Source organism: Mchenga conophoros, linkage group LG6 (assembly GCF_057382185.1).
Source record: "Mchenga conophoros isolate Kocher_MC1m ecotype Shallow Benthic linkage group LG6, M_conophoros_male_GT1.1, whole genome shotgun sequence".
NCBI classification, from domain to species: domain Eukaryota; kingdom Metazoa; phylum Chordata; class Actinopteri; order Cichliformes; family Cichlidae; genus Mchenga; species Mchenga conophoros.
The window spans coordinates 43,566,421-43,587,054 of NC_140531.1; the positions used below are offsets into that span (position 1 = coordinate 43,566,421).

Below are 20,634 nucleotides of genomic sequence, written 5' to 3' on the forward strand. Positions count from 1 at the left end.
GCTTCCTTTATATAGATACAAAAATATGTTAATGTACAGATCTGAATTATAATATTTCTGACTGTCTGAGGCAAAATTTCCCAGATTCGAATCGATTCGATTCGGGACCTTGTAAATCGGAATCAAATCGATTCTAGAAATCAGTGACGATACCCAGCCCTAGTTGTGATCAGAAACCTTTAAATACTCTAGGAACAACAAGTAGACCTGCAGTGTGAGAGCGAAGCGCTCTAATAGGGTGATATGGTACTACAAGTGTAAGAGCCAAAGTCAATGTTTATGTTTTTCCTTTTTGTTTTGGTGGCACAGGTGTATAGTTTTACCTGCGTCTCAGGTGATGGTATGTGGGTGTGGTCACAGTCTATTTACCTGATGTCGGTGTTCGCAGCAGGTGTGTTGGGTGAGTGGTTTGTGGGCAAACTTTTCTGTTGACCGTCATTTTTTGGCACACCAGTTAATCCATGCGCTAGTTGTAAATTGATTGAAAGCGCAAATGTTTGTTTTTGTTTTGTTCTTAAAATAAATGCGCAAAGTACAAGTACGACTCATTATGGATTATTGGAGGCGCGTCACAGGGACACAACCAACTCAGCCGGCCGCGGCTTTATTTACGGATGAAAGTCGCAACAACAAGGTTATTAAGATAAGATGGAGCCTGATTATTTAAGACCTTGTATGTGAGGAGCAGGATTTTGAATTCTGGATTTAACAGGAAGCCAAAACAGGAGAAATCTGCTCCAAATGACTCCAAGGTTCCTCACAGTGTTACTGGAGGCCAAGGTAATGCCATCCAGAGTAAGAATCTGGTTAGATACCATATTTCTAAGATTTTCAGGGCCGAGTACAATAACCTCAGTTTGATCTGAATGAAGAAGCAGAAAGTTAGCGGCCATCCAGGTCTTTATGTCTTTAAGACATTCCTGCAGTTTAACTCATTGGTGTGTGTTATCTGGCTTCATGGACAGATAGAGCTGGGTGTCATCTGCATAGCAGTGTAACACGAAGATGCTGATGCATGCTTTTATTACCAGTCGCATTGATTACTGCCCTGCTCTCTGGTCTTCCTAAGAAGAATATTTCACCTTTACAACTTTTGCAAAACTCTGCAGCTCGTGTGCTGATGAAGACCAGAGGGCGGGCCCACATTACACCGGTTTTAGAATCGCTGCACTGGCTCCCCGTGTGTTTCAGGATCGATTTTAAAGTTCTTTTATTGGTTTTTAAATGTCTTAATGGTCTTGGGCCTTCTTATCTCTCAGATCTGCTTTTACTACACGAACCCTCGCGGACCCTGAGGTCCTCTGGTACTGGCCTTTTGATTGTCCCTAAAGTCAGGACACATACTCACGGAGAGGCAGCGTTTCAGTGGTATGGTCCTCGTCTGTGGAACAGCCTGCCGGAGGAGCTCAGGGCCGCAGAGAACGTACATGTTTTTAAGAACAGGCTCAAGACCCACCTTTTTAATTTAGCTTTCACCTAACATTTATTTATTTTATGCTTATTTATTCTATCCTGTTATTCTATTTATATTGTTAATTTAGGTTTTACCTAATATTTATTGATTTTATTCTTATTTGTTTTTTATCTTCTTACTCTATTTATATTTATACTGTATCCCATTCTTATTTATTTTATCTTTTTATTCTGCATATACTCTTATTAGGTCATATCTCCAGTGTTTCCTCAGAGGGGGCTCTCTGCACCGGGGCTGCTGGGGCTCTGTGGGTCCTCTCAGCCTGGCTGGGGGGCTCCTTTGCCTCCCTCCTGCCGTGTGCCCGGCCTGGAAGCTGCGGTCTGTGACCGGCTCCCTGTGATAGTGTTTCCTCACCTGGCTCATGTGTGCCCAGCCCAATTTTACTTTTTATGTGTGTGTGTGTGTGTGTGTATCCATGATCGTTCATGTTAATGAGAGTGTGGGGAGTGAGTGGTAGGGTGGGCTGCTTTTAACCATGTAAAGCACTTTGTGCTACATTTTTGTATGAAAAGTGCTTTATAAATAAAGACTGATGTGTTGCAGAATGTGCTGTGAAAATCCTGCTCAAGCGGACAAAGACACTGCCTTTTGTATGGACGCAAACGCGCGTTGCAACTTCTTATCTGGTGCGCGTCTTTTATTTTGACAGCAAATGTGCACCTGCGGACCACTTATGTGCACCCGTGAATATGTCAGTATCAGTTTGAGTCTGTGGCGTGATGACATCATAAATGAAGCGTCCCTTATCGCTCTGGTTCAGTACGACTCTGAGTCACATGACTCCATGTGTGCAGGCGCTGCTTCCTGATCTACCGTTACCCGGGGAAACCAGCCACCATCATCTCGGAGGACGACTTTGTGGACAAGGTAAGGTCACGTGACCCTGAGGTCTGTGAGGTAATTGGCTGGTGCTGACTGTCAGTCTTTTGTGTTGCCGAGGTGACGCTGTGCTGCTCCATCAATGGTCACTATGACATTGTTTACCCAAGGAGTTACCCCGCCTCTGCCGCCCTCTGTCAGTGTGAGTGCTGCTATCTGATTGGCCGAACACAGAAAGTCTATAGTTCCTCTGCACTCAGTGTGTGTGTGTGTGTGTGTGTGTGTGTGTGTGTGTGTGTGTGTGTGTGTGTGTGTGTGTGTAGCTCTTCTGTATGAGCTGCTTTACACTCAGGTATTTGGCTTTGAGGAGGCGGAGCTCTGCCAGGCCATGGAGGCCTTCAGGGTCGGAGGTCGTCGCTATAGAAACAGTCCATCCATGTGCAGTGATGTTGACCTTGGATATGACACACCTGAGGACCGCGGGCACAGGTAAACACATACACACCTGAGGACGTTGCGGCAGAGCAGCTCTGACCTGGAATCATGGTAACCAGGGCAACAGTGACAGACGAAATCAGAAACTGATGAAGCAGCCATCGTCATGGAAACATCAGAACTGAGGGCCCATTTGTTTGTGCTCTGCAGTGAGGAGGCGGAGCCAGGCGGACCCATCGAGGAGAAACCACGAGCTGTGACGGACGACTCAAAGGTAGGAATGCTGATAGATGCCGATTCGATCGCCCGAGCATTCGTGGATAACAACACTAACAGCAACAAAAGTACCAAAAACTTAAAGAAAAATGAAACTTAAAAAACAACCACAGTGCCGAATCCTCCAGAACGTTCAGAGGAGCCACCAGGGTCTTTAGAAACACGCTCTACTTCCTGCTTCACGCCTGAGGCTCTGCATTGACGACCTCTGCTCTGCAGCTTTTAATGTCTAGTTTCAGCCTGAGTTTGTTCAGAGTCGTAGGATGCCATCAGCAGGACCTGGAACACGTGAACTCGTCATTGGTGAAGTAAGAAAGGTAAAAATGCAAAGAGCCAAATGATGCCAGAAGAATCCGTGACGTGCAAGTCAGTGGCATCCAATCATAACTGTTGAATTTCACTCATTAAACTGGAGCTCCGCCTTCTTGGATGATCTGTTGGTACGGTAACCTCACAGCAGCCATATTATTGGTCAGGTGAAGCTAGCAGTCAGCAAACATGGAAGTTTATGGGACTGACTCACTGCTGCCTCTGCTGGACATCAGGAACTGCAGCTGATGTAATGTTTTTGTTGTTCAGCCTCCTGCAGAAGCTCCGCCTCCCTCCAGACTGTCTCTGCCCTACAAGGTGATGAAGTCTCTGGACGGGGACGTTTACAGAAACCTGGAGTTCGATGTGTGGCAGGACACCTGCAAAGGTAACGCAGGTTTAACTAATCCAGACCAGCGTCAGGATAAAGTAATGCTGGTGAACTGAAGCTGGACACTGTACAACTGACAGCTGTGTAATCTGATTACTTCCTGTGACGGTCTAATCTGATCACTGTGACAGAGATGCAGAAGACGGACTACATGGTGTTTGCAGGGAGGCAGTACTTCCTGGGAGACAAGTGTCAGGTAAGAAGACTGTATTACTGAAAACTTTATAACGCGGATGTGAACAAGGTTCAGACACAGAGGTCAGAGTTCATTCACACCAAACCGCCTCAGGCTCTGACCTCACAGCCGGCAGGTTATCTAGATGCTACAGGATACAAAGGGAGAGTGCCCAGTGATGCTTAATAAGGCTGGCGCTGTTTATGACATGGTGAATTATTATTATTTTTATTCTGATTTATATCGATGTGCAGAGACGGACGTCCTCGTCAAAGCTCTGTCAACATTTTACATGACAAGAAAAAAAGGAACCGCTCTCTGACCTTTGACCTCACCTGCAATAAAATAATCCACCAGTGCATCTAGGCTCACTCTCCTTTACAAACTCTTGACACTTCCTGTATTCCTTTCAAATTAAAAGCTGTCAGCATTTCACTACACAGGAGAACTTCACTTCTAAAAGAGGCTTTTATGCTGAAACATTTGGAGGAAGTAGTTTTGGAGAATGTAATTATCAAGCACGTAAACATCAAGGGGACTCTGGGTTTCGTGACCTGGGGCCCGTTCTTCGTACCTCGCTTACTACATCCAAGATCAAATGACACATCCAAGACCAAACCATCGCGCTAACCGTGAGCTCGCTAATCCGGTTCTCTGAACACACCTGCTGTTGACGATTAGTACAGCTGGATGAAGTAATGTGAGATCACTGGGTGTCGTAAAAGGGGCTACGCATCGATAGTAGAAACATTGATCGGCAACCCGCTGATTGGTCGGCAAAAATGTCGAAGGAGCGCGCTCGGTATTTTCCAGCAGCAGAGCAAGAACTCTTGAGTGAGGGATTTCAGGAGTTTCAGAGTTTAATTAAAACACAAGGGAACACTGCAAAGGCTGCAAAAGCAAGGAGAGAGGGCTGGCAGAAAGTTGCTGACAAATTAAACTCGTAAGTAATTTAATAATAATAATAATAATAATAATAATAATAATAATAATAATAATAATAATAATAATAATAATAATAACAATAATAACAACAATAATAATAATGGAGTGGGTTCATATAGCGCTTTTCAAGGCACCCAAAGCGCTTTACAATTCCACTATTCATTCACTCTCACATTCACACACTGGTGGAGGCAGCTACAGTTGTAGCCACAGCTGCCCTGGGGCAGACTGACAGAAGCCAGGCTGCCATATCGCGCCATCGGCCCCTCTGGCCAACACCAGTAGGCGGTAGGGTAGATCTATCATATCACACTATATTATCCAATATTATATTACATTATATTGTATTATAATATGTTATATTATATCCCCTTTCACATTAGAGCCACAACAGGACCCACTAGAACATGGGAACAAGTAAAAGTGAAATATAAGAATATTCTACAGAATGGTAATATTTATCACTTATATTGCTTTTAGTCTCTTGGAAAGAGACCCTGGAATACTCTGTTTGTTTGTTCATAACAGCAACCAAGAAAAGGGCAGAGCAACAAAAAGACAGGTGGTGGTCCTGCACCCCCTCGTCAACAAGTTGGTTAAGTAAATAATACCCTCACGGGAATATCGATATCTCTCTATGAGCACACTGTCGCGCTGAGCTAAAGGATCCTGTCTATCCCGCAATATACGCTGAATTCTGAGGACTCTCCTTATCAATCTTGCACCTTCTGCAATGGGTGGCTCGCGTATACGGACAGGACATGGCTGCGACAGGCTTCCCAAATCCACCTTCGCTTTTATAGCCGTGGTCTCTCATCTTGATTACATGAAGTAATTTACAATTACTACTCTGAAATATGAATTACATCTGTAATAATCACATGTAATAGAATGTTAATAGTACATTTCCCTTTTTTAGGAAATGACCTGTATGTATCTGTGTGAAATCAATAAATGGATCAGGTGCTGCATTATCTTTGGTTACAGTGATGTTATTTATTTATGGTGAAACAGTGGTGGAATATCGCTGTTGCTTTCGTATGAATGACGCGGACATACCTGCGTGGCCGCGATCTAATCCTGTTTACATAAAGTAAACCTGCTCCCCAGCAGGTTTACGCTTACGGCTCTGTTGCTATGACAGCAAGTCCCGGATGAGCTTCGGGGAACCGAACGATCCAGGATCACGCGAAATCGTCAACAATCTAATCCAGCTAACTTACTTAGCGAGGTACAAAGAACGGGCCCCTGAGGCGTCTCGGTATGCGTGTTGTGAGTTTTTGGTGAGGTCACTACAGCGAGGGGTCAGAGGTCAAACTTTAATCAGCTGTTCAGACACGGAAAGCACTGAAAAACAGTTACTGTCTGTGGTTACTGGCTGTAACTCTTATGAATGAAGCTCCAAAAACATTTGTGGTACTATAAGATAGGTGGCATTTTATTTTTGGCTCCACCCCCTAGCCACCATGTTTGTGACATCAGGAATGAAACTTGTTTCAGGTGCGTCTGGAGCCGAAGGGCAAGTACTACAACGCCTTCATCCAGGAAGTGGGAACGCACCCATCCGCCGTCACGGTGTTCATCGAGGAACTGGGCGAGAAGTAACACACACACACGGCAGGATCACGTCCATCAGTGCCGCTGTGACATCACTCACGTGTCTTTCCTCACAGACACCTGGTCCCTCTGACGGACCTCAAACCCGTGAATCCGGTTCCCGCCTGGAATGTGGCTGCGCCCTCCAGAAAAGGAGACCTCGGTGCTTCTTTTTTTTTTTTTCCCCATCCACTCCGTTTTGTTTTATCCTTTTCCTGTGTTACTCACCTGACTTCCTGTACGGTCTCTTCCTGTCTCTCCCTCAGACCCGGACTCTCGTGGTCAGCGGCATCACCGCCATCGCTACTTCAGGAAATCTCGTGGGATGAAGGGAACAGAGCTGCTAATCCCACCTCCTCCTTCCTATGGAGGCCCCGCCCCCTCAAGTCTGCCACCTCGCTTCCAACCGGCGGGCCACCCCCGCCCACCCCCTCCTCCATCACCTGGAGCTATGACCTATGACCCCTATGCCCCCCCTCACCATCACCATCCCCCCCCAGCCCGAACACCACGCTACGGAGCCTCAAGGTGAGACTTTACCTGAGATGCACCTGTGCAGTTTGACTCACAGACACAAATGTTTTAAATGCACTTTTCTAAAGGTGGGACCCGCCCCCTTAGTTTCCTGATCGATGTCAGTGGCTCCGACCATCGGTAAAAAATATCATGTTAATGAGGTGTGTGTGTGTGTGTGTGTGTGTGTGTGTGTGCACGCGCGCAAATGTTTCTGGTCAGAAGCTCCACCCGTTTCCTGAACCGTCACCTGATTGGTACTCAGCTGACCTATTACCATCCTGGTCGCAGGTATTATCAGGACTACGAGAGCTTCACCTTCAGGTCCCGGTAAACGCACGACACGCCAACACGCACGACACGCCAACACGCACGACACGCCAACACGCACGACACGCCAACACGCACGACACTGATGTAACCACCAGGAATGACCGGTCAGCTGATCTCTGAAGCAGCTCCTGTTTTTAAAATGAATCGAGTCATGTGACATGAGGTGCTGTAATCGCAGACAAAGTCACTCTGGCCTGAAAGAGGATGTGATGTCAGTCGGTGGGTTTTTATTTTCTCCTCCGTGGTTTTTTCAGGCGCAGTCGGCGTCAGCTGGCAGCGGCTCTGAACAAAGAGTGTCAGTTTGGTTTTCCCGAGGCGGTGGAGGAGCCGGCCGATCTGGACGCAGCCATCTCGTACTACCAGCTCGATGGCGCCGGCGACGGCGTCTTCCCTCCGCTGCCAGTGAGTATGTGCTGGGAAAAATCCTCCGATGATGGCGGCGCGTGTGTGCACGGAGCGCTGAGGCAGGTGGGAGGGGCTGTGTGCTTCACGTGGTTTATGGTAAACACGTTTAAATGATGGTTACTCAAAAACCAGATTCTACATTACTGAGGACAGGTGAGGTAAGCAGCGACATCACATCTTTAAGAGTGTCCCAGATATTTGTCCTCTGAGACGTCAGACTCCATTTTATTGTGTGTGAGCTGAGATGAGTGACTGAGGTTTTTTCCACTTCCACGTGACCACAGCTATCGCCCCCTCTAGGCCATTAACAAGAATGCAGTTTTAAACTCCTACAAACATGTCTATCTTTTATATACAGCCTTTTCTTGGTTGTTGCTGGCAGCCAATAGAAAGGGCCCTTGAGTGAGGCGACTGATGATTGGTCACAGACTTGTTGTCGAAGAAGAAGACTCAGGTGTAACAGTTTCAGGTCACATTTTACTGTTTCCTATGCAGGGCCCCACTGTGGCTCCTCCCCCCTCCATTGGTGCCCCAGCCCCTCCCTCTGGCTCCTCCTATAGAGTTCAGAGAGGCTCTGGGCCCCTCTCCCCTGCCCCCCCACCCAGAAACACTCCCGTGTGCTCGTCAGAGGAGGAGCAGGAGGACATAAGCACAGTGGAGGACCAGGGTGAGGACGCCACTGCTCACTTCAGATTTTCACTTCCTTCCCCTTAGTAACCTTTCACAGTAAAAGTCTAATGAGAGGTTTTTACTGTGAAAACTCATCAGAAACTGACTTTAAGTGTGTGTGTGTGTGTGTGTGTGTGTGTGTGTGTGTGTGTGTGTGTCTCCCGCATGCAGCCGAGTACACGGAGGACTTCATCTACAGTTCACAGGGTGAGTAACGTGATCCCGCTGTGACACGCCTCCCTGCAGCAGCCATGTTGGTGACTCCGTCTCACACTATTTCAGATCAGAGTTTCCAGACCTCCGGAGTTTACAGCGCCACTGAGACCTCCACCAATCAGGTAAGAGCTGACCTCTGTCTCCTGTTAGTGTGATGCAGGTCAGCATAATGTTGCACATGAAAACAGGTTTGAAATTCGCACGTGTGAAGAGGTCATGTGATCAGTGACCCCATGAAGCTGTAATCAGTCTGTTTTTATTTTATTTTGAAAGGATGAGCAGGAAGGAGGCGTGGCTGACTCTCCCACGAGATCAGACGTGAACTTCAGCTACAGCCAGCAGGTACGTCCCGCAGCGTAGCTTGAAGGTGACATCATCGCGTGTGTGACAGCAGTGCCAGGGTAGCTCAGTGGTTGGCGCTGCTGCCTCGCAGTCTGAGCGTCTCGTTTCAGACCCGGGAAAGTTCAACTTCCTGCTTCAGACTTCAGGAGAATATCGTTGCGACCGCGCCATAGACTGCAGCTGCCATCTCTGCTCCGCCTCGTCTCGGTGGGCGGCGACAAGCTGGACAGAGAACGGCTCTAAACATTGTTCGTCCAATCAAAAACCTGTACAGCAGGCCTAAAGCGCCTGTCCAACGTCATCCTCCAGAGGTCGCAACCTCTGAAGGTGGTGGTGCTTGGACTTTGAGCACTTCCTGTTCCTGTGACGCGCCGAGCTCTCTTCTTCTCTTGGTTTTGGTCTAACGGCAGTCGGGACAAAGTCTGAGTGTGCATTTCCTGTTTTTGTTCAAAAACATAAACACATTCATTCCTTTCTTTCTACATACGGGAACAGGGATATCTGGCGATATCTGCATCTGACTGAAAGGAGTATTCCTTTTTCTCTAACGTCCATCACACTTTTTCTAGGATAGACTACTTGACTAGTATTGCATGTGCCTGTGAATACCGTGCCATAGTTATATCAGACCACGCCCCTTTAATTCTGACTGCTATGCCTGACTTACCTAGAACAGACAGGAGTTGGCGTTTTAACCCCACACTACTATCTGATAATACCTTTCTGGAATTTATAAATAACCAAATTAAGCTCTTTTTAGACGCCAATCTTTCCCCAAATATTTCTAGCCTTTTAGTTTGGGACTCAATGAAGGCCTATCCCCGAGGGCAGATCATTTCATATACAGCTAATGTAAAGAGGGTAAACTTCAAAGAAAGGCAAGAATTAGCTGATAAAATAAAACACTTGGACCATCACTATGCATACAATAAGGACTCTGAGGTTTACAAGAAACATATTGAACTCCAAACCAAATTTGAACTTCTTTCAACTCATGCCGTGGAGTAGAACTATTTATTTGCTGTGCTGGAAAGATATGGGTTCGGTCCCAACTTCATCTCATGGATCAAGTGCCTATACTTGTCCCCTGTTGCGTCTGTTTGCACTAATAGCCAGAAATCAAAACCATTCAAACTCAAACGTGGCACACGTCAGGACTGTCCCCTTAGCCTGTTGTTATTTGATCTAGCTACTGAACCTTTAGCAATGCTTTTTCGAAGCAGTAAACTTGTCCAGGGCATACAAAGAGGTCAAACTGAACAGTCTCTCTCTATGCTGACGATTTATTGCTTTTTATCTCAAATGCACATGCTTCCCTAACGTCTATATTGTCTCTACTCACGCGTTTCAGTCAAGTCTGTGGTTATAAATTAAATCTGTCCAAGAGCGAACTTTGTCTATCAAATGAAGAAGCGTTTCCAATAGATTTGTCGGGTTTCCCCTTTAAAGTGGTCAAGGAGCAGTTCACCTACCTGGTATTACAATTACAAGAAAGTATAAACAACTTCTCAAAGCCGACTTTTTTACACTATTGAAGAATGTCAAACAAAGCCTTCAACAGTGGTCACCCCTGAACACAACTGTGGTCGGACGAATTAATTCAATTAAAATGAATATCCTTCCTAAATTCTTACACTTCAAATCAAAATGTATTTATAGAGCACATATTAAAACAACAGTGTTGACCATAGTGCTTCACAGTCAGTGAAAACACGAGACAATTAAAACAAACAATAAAACAGGACAACAAACAATAGGTAACAACACAATAAGCTAAAACAGCCAACGAGTTAGAATCAAAGGCCAAAGTAAAAAGATAAGTTTTAAGACGTGATTTAAACGACTGGATCGACTCGGCAGTACGAACATGAACAGGGAGGTTATTCCAGAGTCTGGGTGCCACGGTTGCAAAGGCCCGGTCACCGCTCGACTTCATTCGAGACCTAGGTTGTGCAAGGAGCCTGTGATTGGACGATCTAAGTGCTCTGTTGGGATTGTGTAAGTGGAGGAGTTCAGAGAGATAGCTGGGCGCTAAATTATTCTGAATTTTAAAAGTGAACAAAAGAATTTAAAAATCTATGCGATATTTGACAGGGAGCCAATGTAATTTGCTTAAATTGGAGTTATGCGTTCATAGATTCTCGTACCTGTTAAAAGACGCGCAGCTGCATTTTGAATTAACTGAAGCCGGTAAAGAGAAGAGTGTTGGAGGCCCGAGTAGAGGCAGTTACAGTAGTCCAGTCTGGATGTGATAAATGCGTGGACAAGCTTTTCAAGGTCCTTTAAAGGAAGTAATGGCTTTGCTTTGGATATCTGACGCAACTGGCAAAAGCTGTTTTTACCACAGTGGAGACGTGTTTCTGAAGTTTAAAAGGGCCCTCCAGGAACACTCAGAGGTTCCTTACAGTGAGCGAGAGATGGCTAGCGAGCGGGCCAAGGGCATCAGCTAACCGGTCTAGCAGAGTGTGACTACCAAAGACTATGATTTCGGTCTTATTTTCGCTCAATGTAAGAAAATTATGTGATAACCAAAATTTAACTTCATGCAAACAGTTGAACAGAGGTTGCAAAGAAGCAGACACATCGGATTTCAGAGGTGAATAAATCTGGATATCATCGGCATAACGGTGAAAGGAGATGTTGTATTTACTAAAAATTAATCCCAACATGTACAAAGAGCAGGACCGAGCACAGACCCTCGAGGCACACCACAGTAAATAGGGGCAGAAGCCGAGGAGTGTTGCCCCATAGCAACAGAGAACGACCTCTCTGAGAGGTAGGATTTAAACCAAGTTAAACCGTACCTTTGAGACCAACTTATTTCAATCTTTACCAGTCTTCATCCCCAAGTCTTTCTTTACAACTCTAGACTCTCCTGGAATCTCCTCTTATATTTGGAAGGGTAAACGACCTGGAGTAGCTAAGGTGCATTTACAGAAACCTAAGATTGAAGGGGGTCTGGCACTCCCCAACTTCCGCTTTTACTATTGGGCTGCCAACATTCGGTCCCTGACCTACTGGTTCCAGTCTGGGGAGGGTGTGGGCCCCACCAGCTGGCTGGCAATGGAATCAGGCTCAACTCAGGGAATTTTCTCTTGCCTTCTTTCTGGGTTCTTCTCTTCCTTCATCCATTGACAACTTTACATCTAATCCAATAATTCGGCACTCCCTCAGGGTTTGGGCGCAGTTCAGGAGACATTTCAATCTTAATTATTTTTCACTTAAAAGCCCCATCCTTTCAAACCACCTATTCCTCCCCCAGCTTTGGACAACTTGTTCCAGGTCTGGTTTAGAGCAGGTATTATTTACTTTAAAGGTCTCTTTATACACAATAAACTATCATCATTCGATCAGCTGGCAGGAAAATACATCTTCCCAAAACTCACTTTTTTAGATAGATTTTACAAAGCAGACATTTTTTGCAATCCCACCTCTCAAATTTTCCAGAAGCTCCAGCTGCTAACTTACTGGACGAGCTCCTTAATTTGCAACTATCAGGCAAAGCTGTAATGTCTCGCATCTATAATAAACTGTGCAGTGTAACCCCAGCTCCCATTCTCAAGTCCATGAGGTGGACTTGAGAGGTGGAAGGCCGCTGCCCCGCCCTCCCATGTTCGGTGGCTTGCTGATCTCATGGCATGTCTCAGTCTGGAAAAGATCCACTGCTCCATCCAGAACCAAAAGGGCTGCCTGCAGAGCTGCAGGTGTTCGCTCACTGCTTTGTGTGTGTGTGTGTGTGTGTGTGTGTGTGTGTGTGTGTGTGTTTCAGGTAGTGAAGCCGCTGTCAGTCATCTGCTCGTCTCCATCTTCCTCTTCCTCCTCACCCTCCTCTTCCTCATCACGGCTACCAGCAGCTGCTCACCTGCCGTCAGCCACACACGCGCAGACACGCTCAGGTAAGCAAACACTGCCCACCTCAGTTACTTCTCTCAGAGCTCTGCCCTGTTTAAGGCCCGAACCCGCTTTAATTGGCTCTGATTGGCTGCACCTCTAAAACAGGAAGTCTGAATATCAGGGGGAGGGACTTCTGTCACTTCTGAGAGCTTTAGCTGACACGAAGTCTTTCAGTCTCATTGGTTCTCACTAGGTTGCCATACACTAACACGTTTTCTGGTTCCAGTTGCCATGGCGATCCCAGCTGCTTCTTCCTGGTTGGTTAATGAGTTGGGTGAGCCGCTCTGCACTGTGGTAGCCCCGCCCCCTTATTCATATGACCCTAATGGAAGTGATTTACCAAGAGGTCAGAAGTCAAAAGCTTGTGTTTACAGTTTGTATCCATATGGATCAGTTTGATTTATGTGTGTGTGTGTGTGTGTCTGTGTGTGTGTGTGTGTGTGTAGACTGCAGAGTCCTCCAGTATTACTTCAATTTGGGCGTCCAGGTAAGAGACACCTGAACAGTAAACAGCAGTCTTTGAAGCGGCGCTGACAGGTGAAGGTGAGACGCCTGAATGAACTCACGGAGCATCACAGAATGTTGATTCTGTTCTGGACGTTTTCAGTGGGAGAAACCTTTCGTTATCATCCAGGTGATCCTTCAGTCTCAGCTGACTGCAGGTTTCCGACCTATAAACAGGACATAATGACTGAAACTAGCTCAGCTCCTCCACTGGCAAATCTGTTTTAGCAACAGAAGTCTGAGTGCACCTGAGTCACTTGCAGGTGTGGTAAACATCTTCCAAGGACACTCTGATCACCTGGGTCCTGTGGAGGTCATGTGACTGGTGTTCCTCTCCTTTAACCTGTGGCTGCCGTTTCAAAGAGACACACGTTTCCTTCAGGTTCTTTGAATGTTTATAGATGATTCTGCAGGTGTTTCAGGTTCAGGTGATGACATGATGCTGTGAATTTGTCATGTGACCGTCATGTGACCATCTGTCTCCTCAGTGGTACCATCAGAGCTGCTGGCAGCAACAGCAGCAGGTGTATCCCGCCTCCTCACCTGAGACTGCCTACCCCTACCAGCCCTACACGCCCTACCTGGGCCAGGAGCCCCCTCTGCACGGTAAGAGTGATCGGTTCCAGCAGGTGGTGCTGCACTTCCTCCACCTGTATACAAAAGATGCAAGTTTCATCTTTTAGCTGAGCCTTCACTTCCGTAGCAAAGCCTTTCACAATAAAACAGTGCGATCAGGTAGGCGGCAACTGTGGGGAACACATGACTAACAGGAAGATGTGTGCAGTGATGTCATTACAGCATGGATGGTCCCTCAGGTGTTTTAATTTAAGCTCCACCCCCTTTACTGTGACTTGATCTGTCCCATCTTCCGTCCCCAGCTGCCTCCCAGCCGTTCTCTGAGACTGGGCGGATCTCCCATCAGCCCGCCAGCTCCTACCCAGAATCCTCCAGGTCTGCAGATGGACAGACAGAGGGACACAACGGCGGTCAGTACTAGTGACACACCTTTACCTTTGGAGTGCACACGCTGCCAAAACAGGAAGTGTTTGTCAATAAAACAGTGTAGAAGTGCCGGAGGTCAGCAGGTCTGTTGGTGAAGCTTTACAGCTGCATAACGGTGAGAGTGGCGTGATGAGGAAGGAAGGGTGGGGTGAACCCTACACCATCCAGCTGTCACATTCCTGTACCGAATGACTACTGTATTGTTATTAAGGTGAAATTTGACCGGATGAACATAGCAAACAGGCGTGGCAACAGACAGGAAGTGCGATGCAGTAATTCTGGAGTCAGGTGCAGTGTAAATGAAGACAGAAGCACAATGGGCCAATTGCAGGCGCTGTTAGTCATTGGTCAGGTCACATGATTAGTCTGCCTCCACGTTAAAACCCAAATTTTCTGCATTATAAACGAATTTACTTTGAAAATATAAGCATGTGGTTTGTCTCCTCAGGTGTCTCCATGGAAAGCTCCTCCTCCATCAGTCCTACTCCTCCAGGCTCCGCCCCCTCCTCTGCTCTCCTCTACCCAGATCAGTCGCCCCTCCCTCCTCCTCTCCCACTACTCCACCTGCCATATGAAGCTCCACCCCCAAGCACCTACCTGACTACAGCCCCTGCACCTCCTCTTCCACATCCCGCCCACCACCCTCACCACTCTTCCTACCACCCATGCCTCCCTTCCTCTGTCCACTGGGGGCCAATATCGACTGGAGGCCACGCCCCACGACTCTACTGCCCTGCCCCCAACCCTTCTCACGTTGTTGGATACATTGCTGCCCCGTCCCCTCACCACACAGCCACACACTACATCCCACCCACTATGTAATGTGCATATTAGCTCAAGGCGAAAACCCCTTTTGTTTTGAATTAGTGGTAACATTATTATGAACACTTTTCCTGCAGCAAGACTTTCAAAATTAAAGTTAGGATTTAAAGGTAAATATTGGCTGGATGTTAATGGATGTTGCTGTTGGTTAAAATTCATGTTGTGACAGCCAATATGAGGTGGTGGGTGTGACCAGTCCCTATTTGTGGAGGGATCTCTTTGTGTTGATGTTTTGTTGTTTGGGTTTTGGGTGAATAAAGTTTGTTTCACCAGCAGATGGCGTTTTTGCTTCATCTGGTCACATGACTATTGTCCAGTTAACAGTCCCAAACATCAACTTCCTGTTTTTTATGCTTTGAGCAAACAGGAAGTAAAATAATAAAGCCAGAAAGGTGCGATTCTCCACAGGGCGTGAGAGGGGGGGGATCAGAGGGGAGTTACAGATGATAGGTCGTCATCTCTGGCGAGGGGCCAGCGCCTCAGTGTGTCAGTTTGAGCTCTCAGGTAGAAAACTCTCACCTGTGCAGGTTAGGGGTGAGTGTGATTCATAGCAGCAGAAAATTTGAGAGCTTTGGAGGCTGACTCTGATTTTCTTTGTTTCCATGGAAACTAAAATCAATAAAGGCATTTTTTTCCATTACAGCTGCTGTGACATTGAAGTTCAGTAAGTAATCTGATTACACTGATGGATGTTTGAACGACTGCTTTGCCGCGCCCCCCCCCCCCCCCCCCCCCCCAATGAGTCGCCTGTCGTCATTTTTTTAAACCTTTATTGACACAGGAAGTGGCGTCACAGCCAAGAACAGAAACGCGGTGATTGAGGGACGTCCCTCAGCCCAGGAACTCTTTATCTGGATTTGCTTATGGTGACATTATCATTCGGGATGAGCTCACGTGGATGTAGCTGCTCCATCCACCGCCGCTTGTTTCAGAGAGAAAAGCGCCACAGGTTGTATGAAAATCTGCAGATGGTGTGTTGACTCAGCCTGATACATGTTTAAATTATACTGTATGTGTATTGATCACTGTGGTTTTTATAGATCTGATTGGTTAACGGGTGCTGGTTTCATACCTGCTGATAAGGTACCATGGTAACATGCAGTTACCTGGATTAGAGGTCTGTTTGTGTGTTTATCCATTTGTTTTGTTGATGGAACCATGAATTCTGCAGTTTACCATCCTGGTTTAGTCAAAGTCCTGATGGCTTCATGCTCTAAAACCCTCCAGTGTGACTGAATTACAACAATTCTGCACAGACTGTTTTCTAAAACAGCGAGAGAACAATGAGCAGAACAGCAAGCATAGCAAAATATTACCTTTTAATTTCAGTGTAACATACAGCCGCCTGATAACAGCACCACAGGTAGGTTACTTACACAAACACTGGACGTTTGGAACGTGTCCTTATTAACCCACCGGCAACAGTTGCCGTTTTAACCCCCACACATCAACAAAATTAAACATACAGTGAGTAGGACAAGTCTAAGGAGTGAAATGCATTCACTTATTTTGCAGTGAAAAATCTGGGATTAGACGGGTTCCATCATTTCAAAGAAACAAAGAACTGGACAGGTTGGACTTTTATCGAGCTGCTGTGAAGCCTCTGGTGCTCCGGGACGACGGCCCCAGGAGCTCAGATCATTGGTCTGACCCCCACCCCACCCTCAGAGATGGAAGACCTTGCTCGACCACAAAAATCAGGTGTGCTGATGACATCACAGTGACCTGATCTGAGGTCAGCGCCACCGCTGTAAAAACCAATGTACTATGACAGAGAAGTCGCTCCGGCCTCGGTGCTCGGGTAGGTTACGTATGTGTTGTCACGGTAACAGTTTTGCTGGGATCTCTATGGTCCAGAGGTCGCGACCTCCCGGAGCTCTCAGTGGGGCCTTCAGCCAGCGAGGGTTGGACAGGTTAGTCAGGTGCTTCTCCTGCAGACCAATCAGCACGGCCGACTGCTCCAGGCACTGTAGGTCCTTCCCCTGGAGGGAGGCGGGGCAAAGCCAGGTCCGGCCCACATCCACCAATCCTAAAAGAGACCACAGGGTTCGTTCAGGGATGTGTAAATGTGGCAGAGTAAATAGGGATTCTAACCTGCCACCACGCCGCGGCCAAACCGCTCCCCGGACTCCAGAAGTGCCTCAATCTGAGCGCTGTCCATCCCCAGCAGGCCGCTTAGCACCGCCCTCCAGTCCGACCCCTCCCAGTTACGCTGAGCCACGTGGACCGCCAGCGTCTGGTTCTCCAGTGGAGCGAGCAGCGGCCTCCAGCGGCTTTCCACCGTCTTTACCCCGTCCAGAACCAGGCCGGCATACGGCTGCCGGAACGACAGGCACGGCACCTGCACCGCCATGTCTGCAAAACAAGCGCACCCAAACAGGAGGCACTTTTCAGACGTATGAAACATTTTCAGTTTTTTTTAGCCCCTTTTGCATTAGTGCCTGCTCGACTCGCCACAACTCGACTCCACTGGGTTTCCACTATAATCAGTACCATCTAATATGGGTGCTCGTTGTTATAGCAACGTGTAAGCTTAATTAAAATGTGACACGAATGCGGGGGCTGTTTGTCAGATTCCGGGAGCACGGCGTTGTTTCTTGGAGCAAACCGTCCTAGCGTACATTCCTGCGGTCACACAATAATTCCAGCATAAATTTAAGTAGATAGGACGGGTTGCCACTTAATTTTGTGTTGTGCACATGCGCAGAAACAACAGGTAGGATGGTTTGTGAGGTTGGATGGATTCCCAGAACACATTTCTCTCGTTTTTTTGTGAAGTAGATGTTCTCATGACCCATCGAGTGACACCACTGACCAGCCAATCAGTGGCATGCTGTCCGATGATGTAATAGTTTAATACCTGCTCGGATCGCTTGGAACCCGTCCGAGCAGGTACTAAAACAGTACCAGGAACTAGTGATGTGACGTTCTGTATCGAGGCTTCAAATCTTGTGTCGCGTAATGGAGGGGGCGTTTCCCCGATACGCGTATCGAGGCTTGCTTCATTGATGGGAGGAGCTGAAAATGATGACGTCCGAAGCCTCGCTGCCCAGCTGTACCACGTGACTGGTTCAGGAAGTGGTTCGAACTTTGCCGCGAGCTATGACAGCGATATAAACCCCTCAGACCCCATTCAAAATGTGGGTGTTTGATGGAGAGTTGCGGTTAGTGAGAGTTTGGAGGTTTATGAAAGTCAGGAGAGAATGGAGCCAGCTAAGAAGAGGAGGATGTCCCTCCCAACAAGGTATGTAAATTTCTACAGAAGATCCATCCATCCATCTGCTTCCGCTTATCCTTTTCAGGGTCGTGGGGGGCGCTAGAGCCTATCCCAGCTGTCATGGGGGGAAAGGCAGGGTACACTGGACAGGTCGCCAGTCTGTCGCAGGGCTAACACACAGGGACAGACAACCATTCACACCTAGTGGCAATTTGGATTATCCAATTAACCTATCCCCACAAGCTGCATGTCTTTGGACGGTGGGAGGAAGCCGGAGTACCCGGAGAGAACCCACGCAAACACGGGGAGAACATGCAAACTCCACACAGAAAGACCCCGGCCTGATGTTGGAATTGAACTCAGGACCTTCTTGCTGTGCGGCAACAGTGCTAACCACCGTGCTGCCTACAAATTTCTACAGAAGATGTATTTTCATAATACTGATGGTGCAATACAATTTATGTTAAGCTGTCTTGACTTTTGTACAAGGTGAAGTGTTTGCTCTGTGCCAGGGAGCTGGGATATAACAACAACACCTCATCCATGCTTAGGCACTACAGAGCTTTGCATGAGAATAAGGGGAACAGCGATTGTGGAGCAAGACCAGGTGAGCCATCAAATGCAATGATAATATAGCATGCAGTAATGTTACTAAATGATATAACAATATTATACAACTGTAATAAGTTACGTGTGTGATATTTATATTTGTGCTTTGTTTTTATTGATTGAGGACTCTCAGCCATTTAGCATTGTGGAGGAGAAAGGATTTAAAAGATTTGTTAAATCATTAAATCCTAGCTATGCTCTCCCCACTAGAAAGGTCACAAGAGCAGTGAAAATTTAGTTTTTACAGAATAAAATGTGAACAGGCAGGACTGAGGCCTCAGTGTGTAGCTGTCCATACCTCAACGTTACAAAAGCACAACTACTGTCCACACCCCAACCACACCTCACCTCACAGTAAATGATCGTTTCCATTTTAAGCATTTCCAAACGATCATTTTCCATACTGCCAGTATAAATATACACAGTACACTGCATCACTACAATATACATGTTTTACACACTCCTTTTGTTGTTGACATTTACAGGCTGTGTGCAAAAGGCCACACTCTTCAAATTCTTGCCAACTAATATTTTTACGTCCAGTAGGTGTCCTACTAGAGCAAATGAAGCTTCAAGACGCCTTGCACTGGGATGAACCAACTGGATGAAAAGCTTCAGTGCTTCATGAAGCTTCATCTGCCCATCACTACCAGGAACTGTGACCGAATGTAAAACCCTGAAAGCCGAGCAGCTACAAATGGAAAAGGGGCTGCAGTGCAACGTGAGGCGGTACCGGACTGTAACCGGAGCTGAGCCGCTTGTTCCGCCTTCACCACAAAGGTCTCTCCGTACAGGAGCAGAGACTCACTCGAGCAGGAAGCCGCTGGTTAGCAGAGAGTTGGCTCTCGGAGCTTCTTCCCGGCTGTGTGTGTGTTTGTCGGTGACGGCGTGACCTTTAACCCGGCGGTACTCAAACAGAAATGCCGCTCCGCTCCCGCTGATTTTTCTCACTTCCGCTCTGGCGGCTGCTCTTCTTCCCTGTGGGAAATAACTGCAGTACTGGACTCTCCTGCCCCCACAGGAAGAACTGAGACGAGTATATAAATGGATGAATGTAAATTTGACTCTTCCTCATTATCAAAGCTTTGTATCAAAACTTTATTTAACAGTACAAAAACATTCCTCTGTCTCGATGCATGCTCGATGATCCAGGTAAGGCTGAAATGACGGAGCAGATCCACCACTGAAAACTCGGCGTCCAGGTGAACAGAATTAAAAGTGTGAAAAGGTGTACACTGCACCCGTTTTAAACAACAACACACCTGATGTCATCATCAGGCTGAAACCAGCGTCGCTCGCTGTAACGATGACTTCAGCAGAAACTGTGGGCGTGTTCCTCACTGAGATACGTGACCATGATCGGAGCTGTTCCACCTCTCCAAACTCCATGGAAAGGAGCTTTAGTGCTCCCTTTAGAGTAGGATACACCAAAGCATCCTTGATGAAAGGAGAGGAGAAAACGCCATCCCATCCGACCATTCATGAAAAACATAACCAAAGCAGAGCAGATCATGTAAACGTTCATCATAACGTTCCATTTTCCATTTCAGCCATAAGGTGCTGATGTATTTCTAGTTTTTATCAGCAGCTGAACCCTGAACGTCACACTGCTGGAATACAAACTACTTCCTGTTGAGTGGTTCCTGCATGAAGAGCGTTCATTAGTAATGACTTTTGTTGTGTTACAG

The 20,634-nt window shown here is 46.9% G+C and overlaps 2 protein-coding genes across 5 annotated transcripts in view; one reads left to right on the forward strand and one right to left on the reverse strand.

Annotated features, from left to right (window-relative positions):
• alg13 (ALG13 UDP-N-acetylglucosaminyltransferase subunit) overlaps positions 1–15,395 on the forward strand; it is a 22,118-nt gene extending 6,723 nt beyond the window's left edge. For 2 of the 3 annotated variants that reach the window (XM_085278309.1, XM_085278311.1), the window contains 21 exons: positions 2,269–2,341; positions 2,414–2,495; positions 2,617–2,782; positions 2,939–3,002; positions 3,584–3,701; positions 3,836–3,900; positions 6,325–6,425; positions 6,498–6,583; positions 6,687–6,948; positions 7,156–7,263; positions 7,521–7,668; positions 8,167–8,338; positions 8,512–8,547; positions 8,623–8,678; positions 8,830–8,898; positions 12,668–12,794; positions 13,019–13,138; positions 13,239–13,279; positions 13,785–13,902; positions 14,175–14,282; positions 14,747–15,395. In XM_085278309.1, coding sequence (XP_085134435.1) covers positions 2,269–2,341; positions 2,414–2,495; positions 2,617–2,782; positions 2,939–3,002; positions 3,584–3,701; positions 3,836–3,900; positions 6,325–6,425; positions 6,498–6,583; positions 6,687–6,948; positions 7,156–7,263; positions 7,521–7,668; positions 8,167–8,338; positions 8,512–8,547; positions 8,623–8,678; positions 8,830–8,898; positions 12,668–12,794; positions 13,019–13,138; positions 13,239–13,279; positions 13,785–13,902; positions 14,175–14,282; positions 14,747–15,120 — 2,494 coding nt within the window. In that variant the 3' untranslated portion in view covers positions 15,121–15,395. The remainder of the gene's footprint in view (positions 1–2,268; positions 2,342–2,413; positions 2,496–2,616; positions 2,783–2,938; positions 3,003–3,583; positions 3,702–3,835; positions 3,901–6,324; positions 6,426–6,497; positions 6,584–6,686; positions 6,949–7,155; positions 7,264–7,520; positions 7,669–8,166; positions 8,339–8,511; positions 8,548–8,622; positions 8,679–8,829; positions 8,899–12,667; positions 12,795–13,018; positions 13,139–13,238; positions 13,280–13,784; positions 13,903–14,174; positions 14,283–14,746) is intronic. The other variant, XM_085278310.1, reaches the window with a different exon arrangement.
• A 1,025-nt stretch (positions 15,396–16,420) lies between these two features.
• LOC146573451 (protein EOLA1) lies at positions 16,421–19,934 on the reverse strand. 2 transcript variants are annotated; one of them, XM_085278329.1, is made up of 3 exons: positions 19,755–19,934; positions 17,215–17,475; positions 16,421–17,149 (listed from the first exon to the last, which is right to left on the reverse strand). In XM_085278329.1, the coding sequence occupies exons 2-3, from the start codon at positions 17,471–17,473 to the stop codon at positions 16,941–16,943; spliced, it is 468 nt and encodes a 155-aa protein (XP_085134455.1). In that variant the 5' UTR covers positions 17,474–17,475; positions 19,755–19,934; the 3' UTR covers positions 16,421–16,940. The 2 variants fall into 2 exon arrangements, with proteins under 2 accessions (XP_085134455.1, XP_085134457.1); XM_085278331.1 differs by having other exon boundaries at positions 17,215–17,506.
• Between the last annotated feature and the right edge of the window lie 700 nt (positions 19,935–20,634).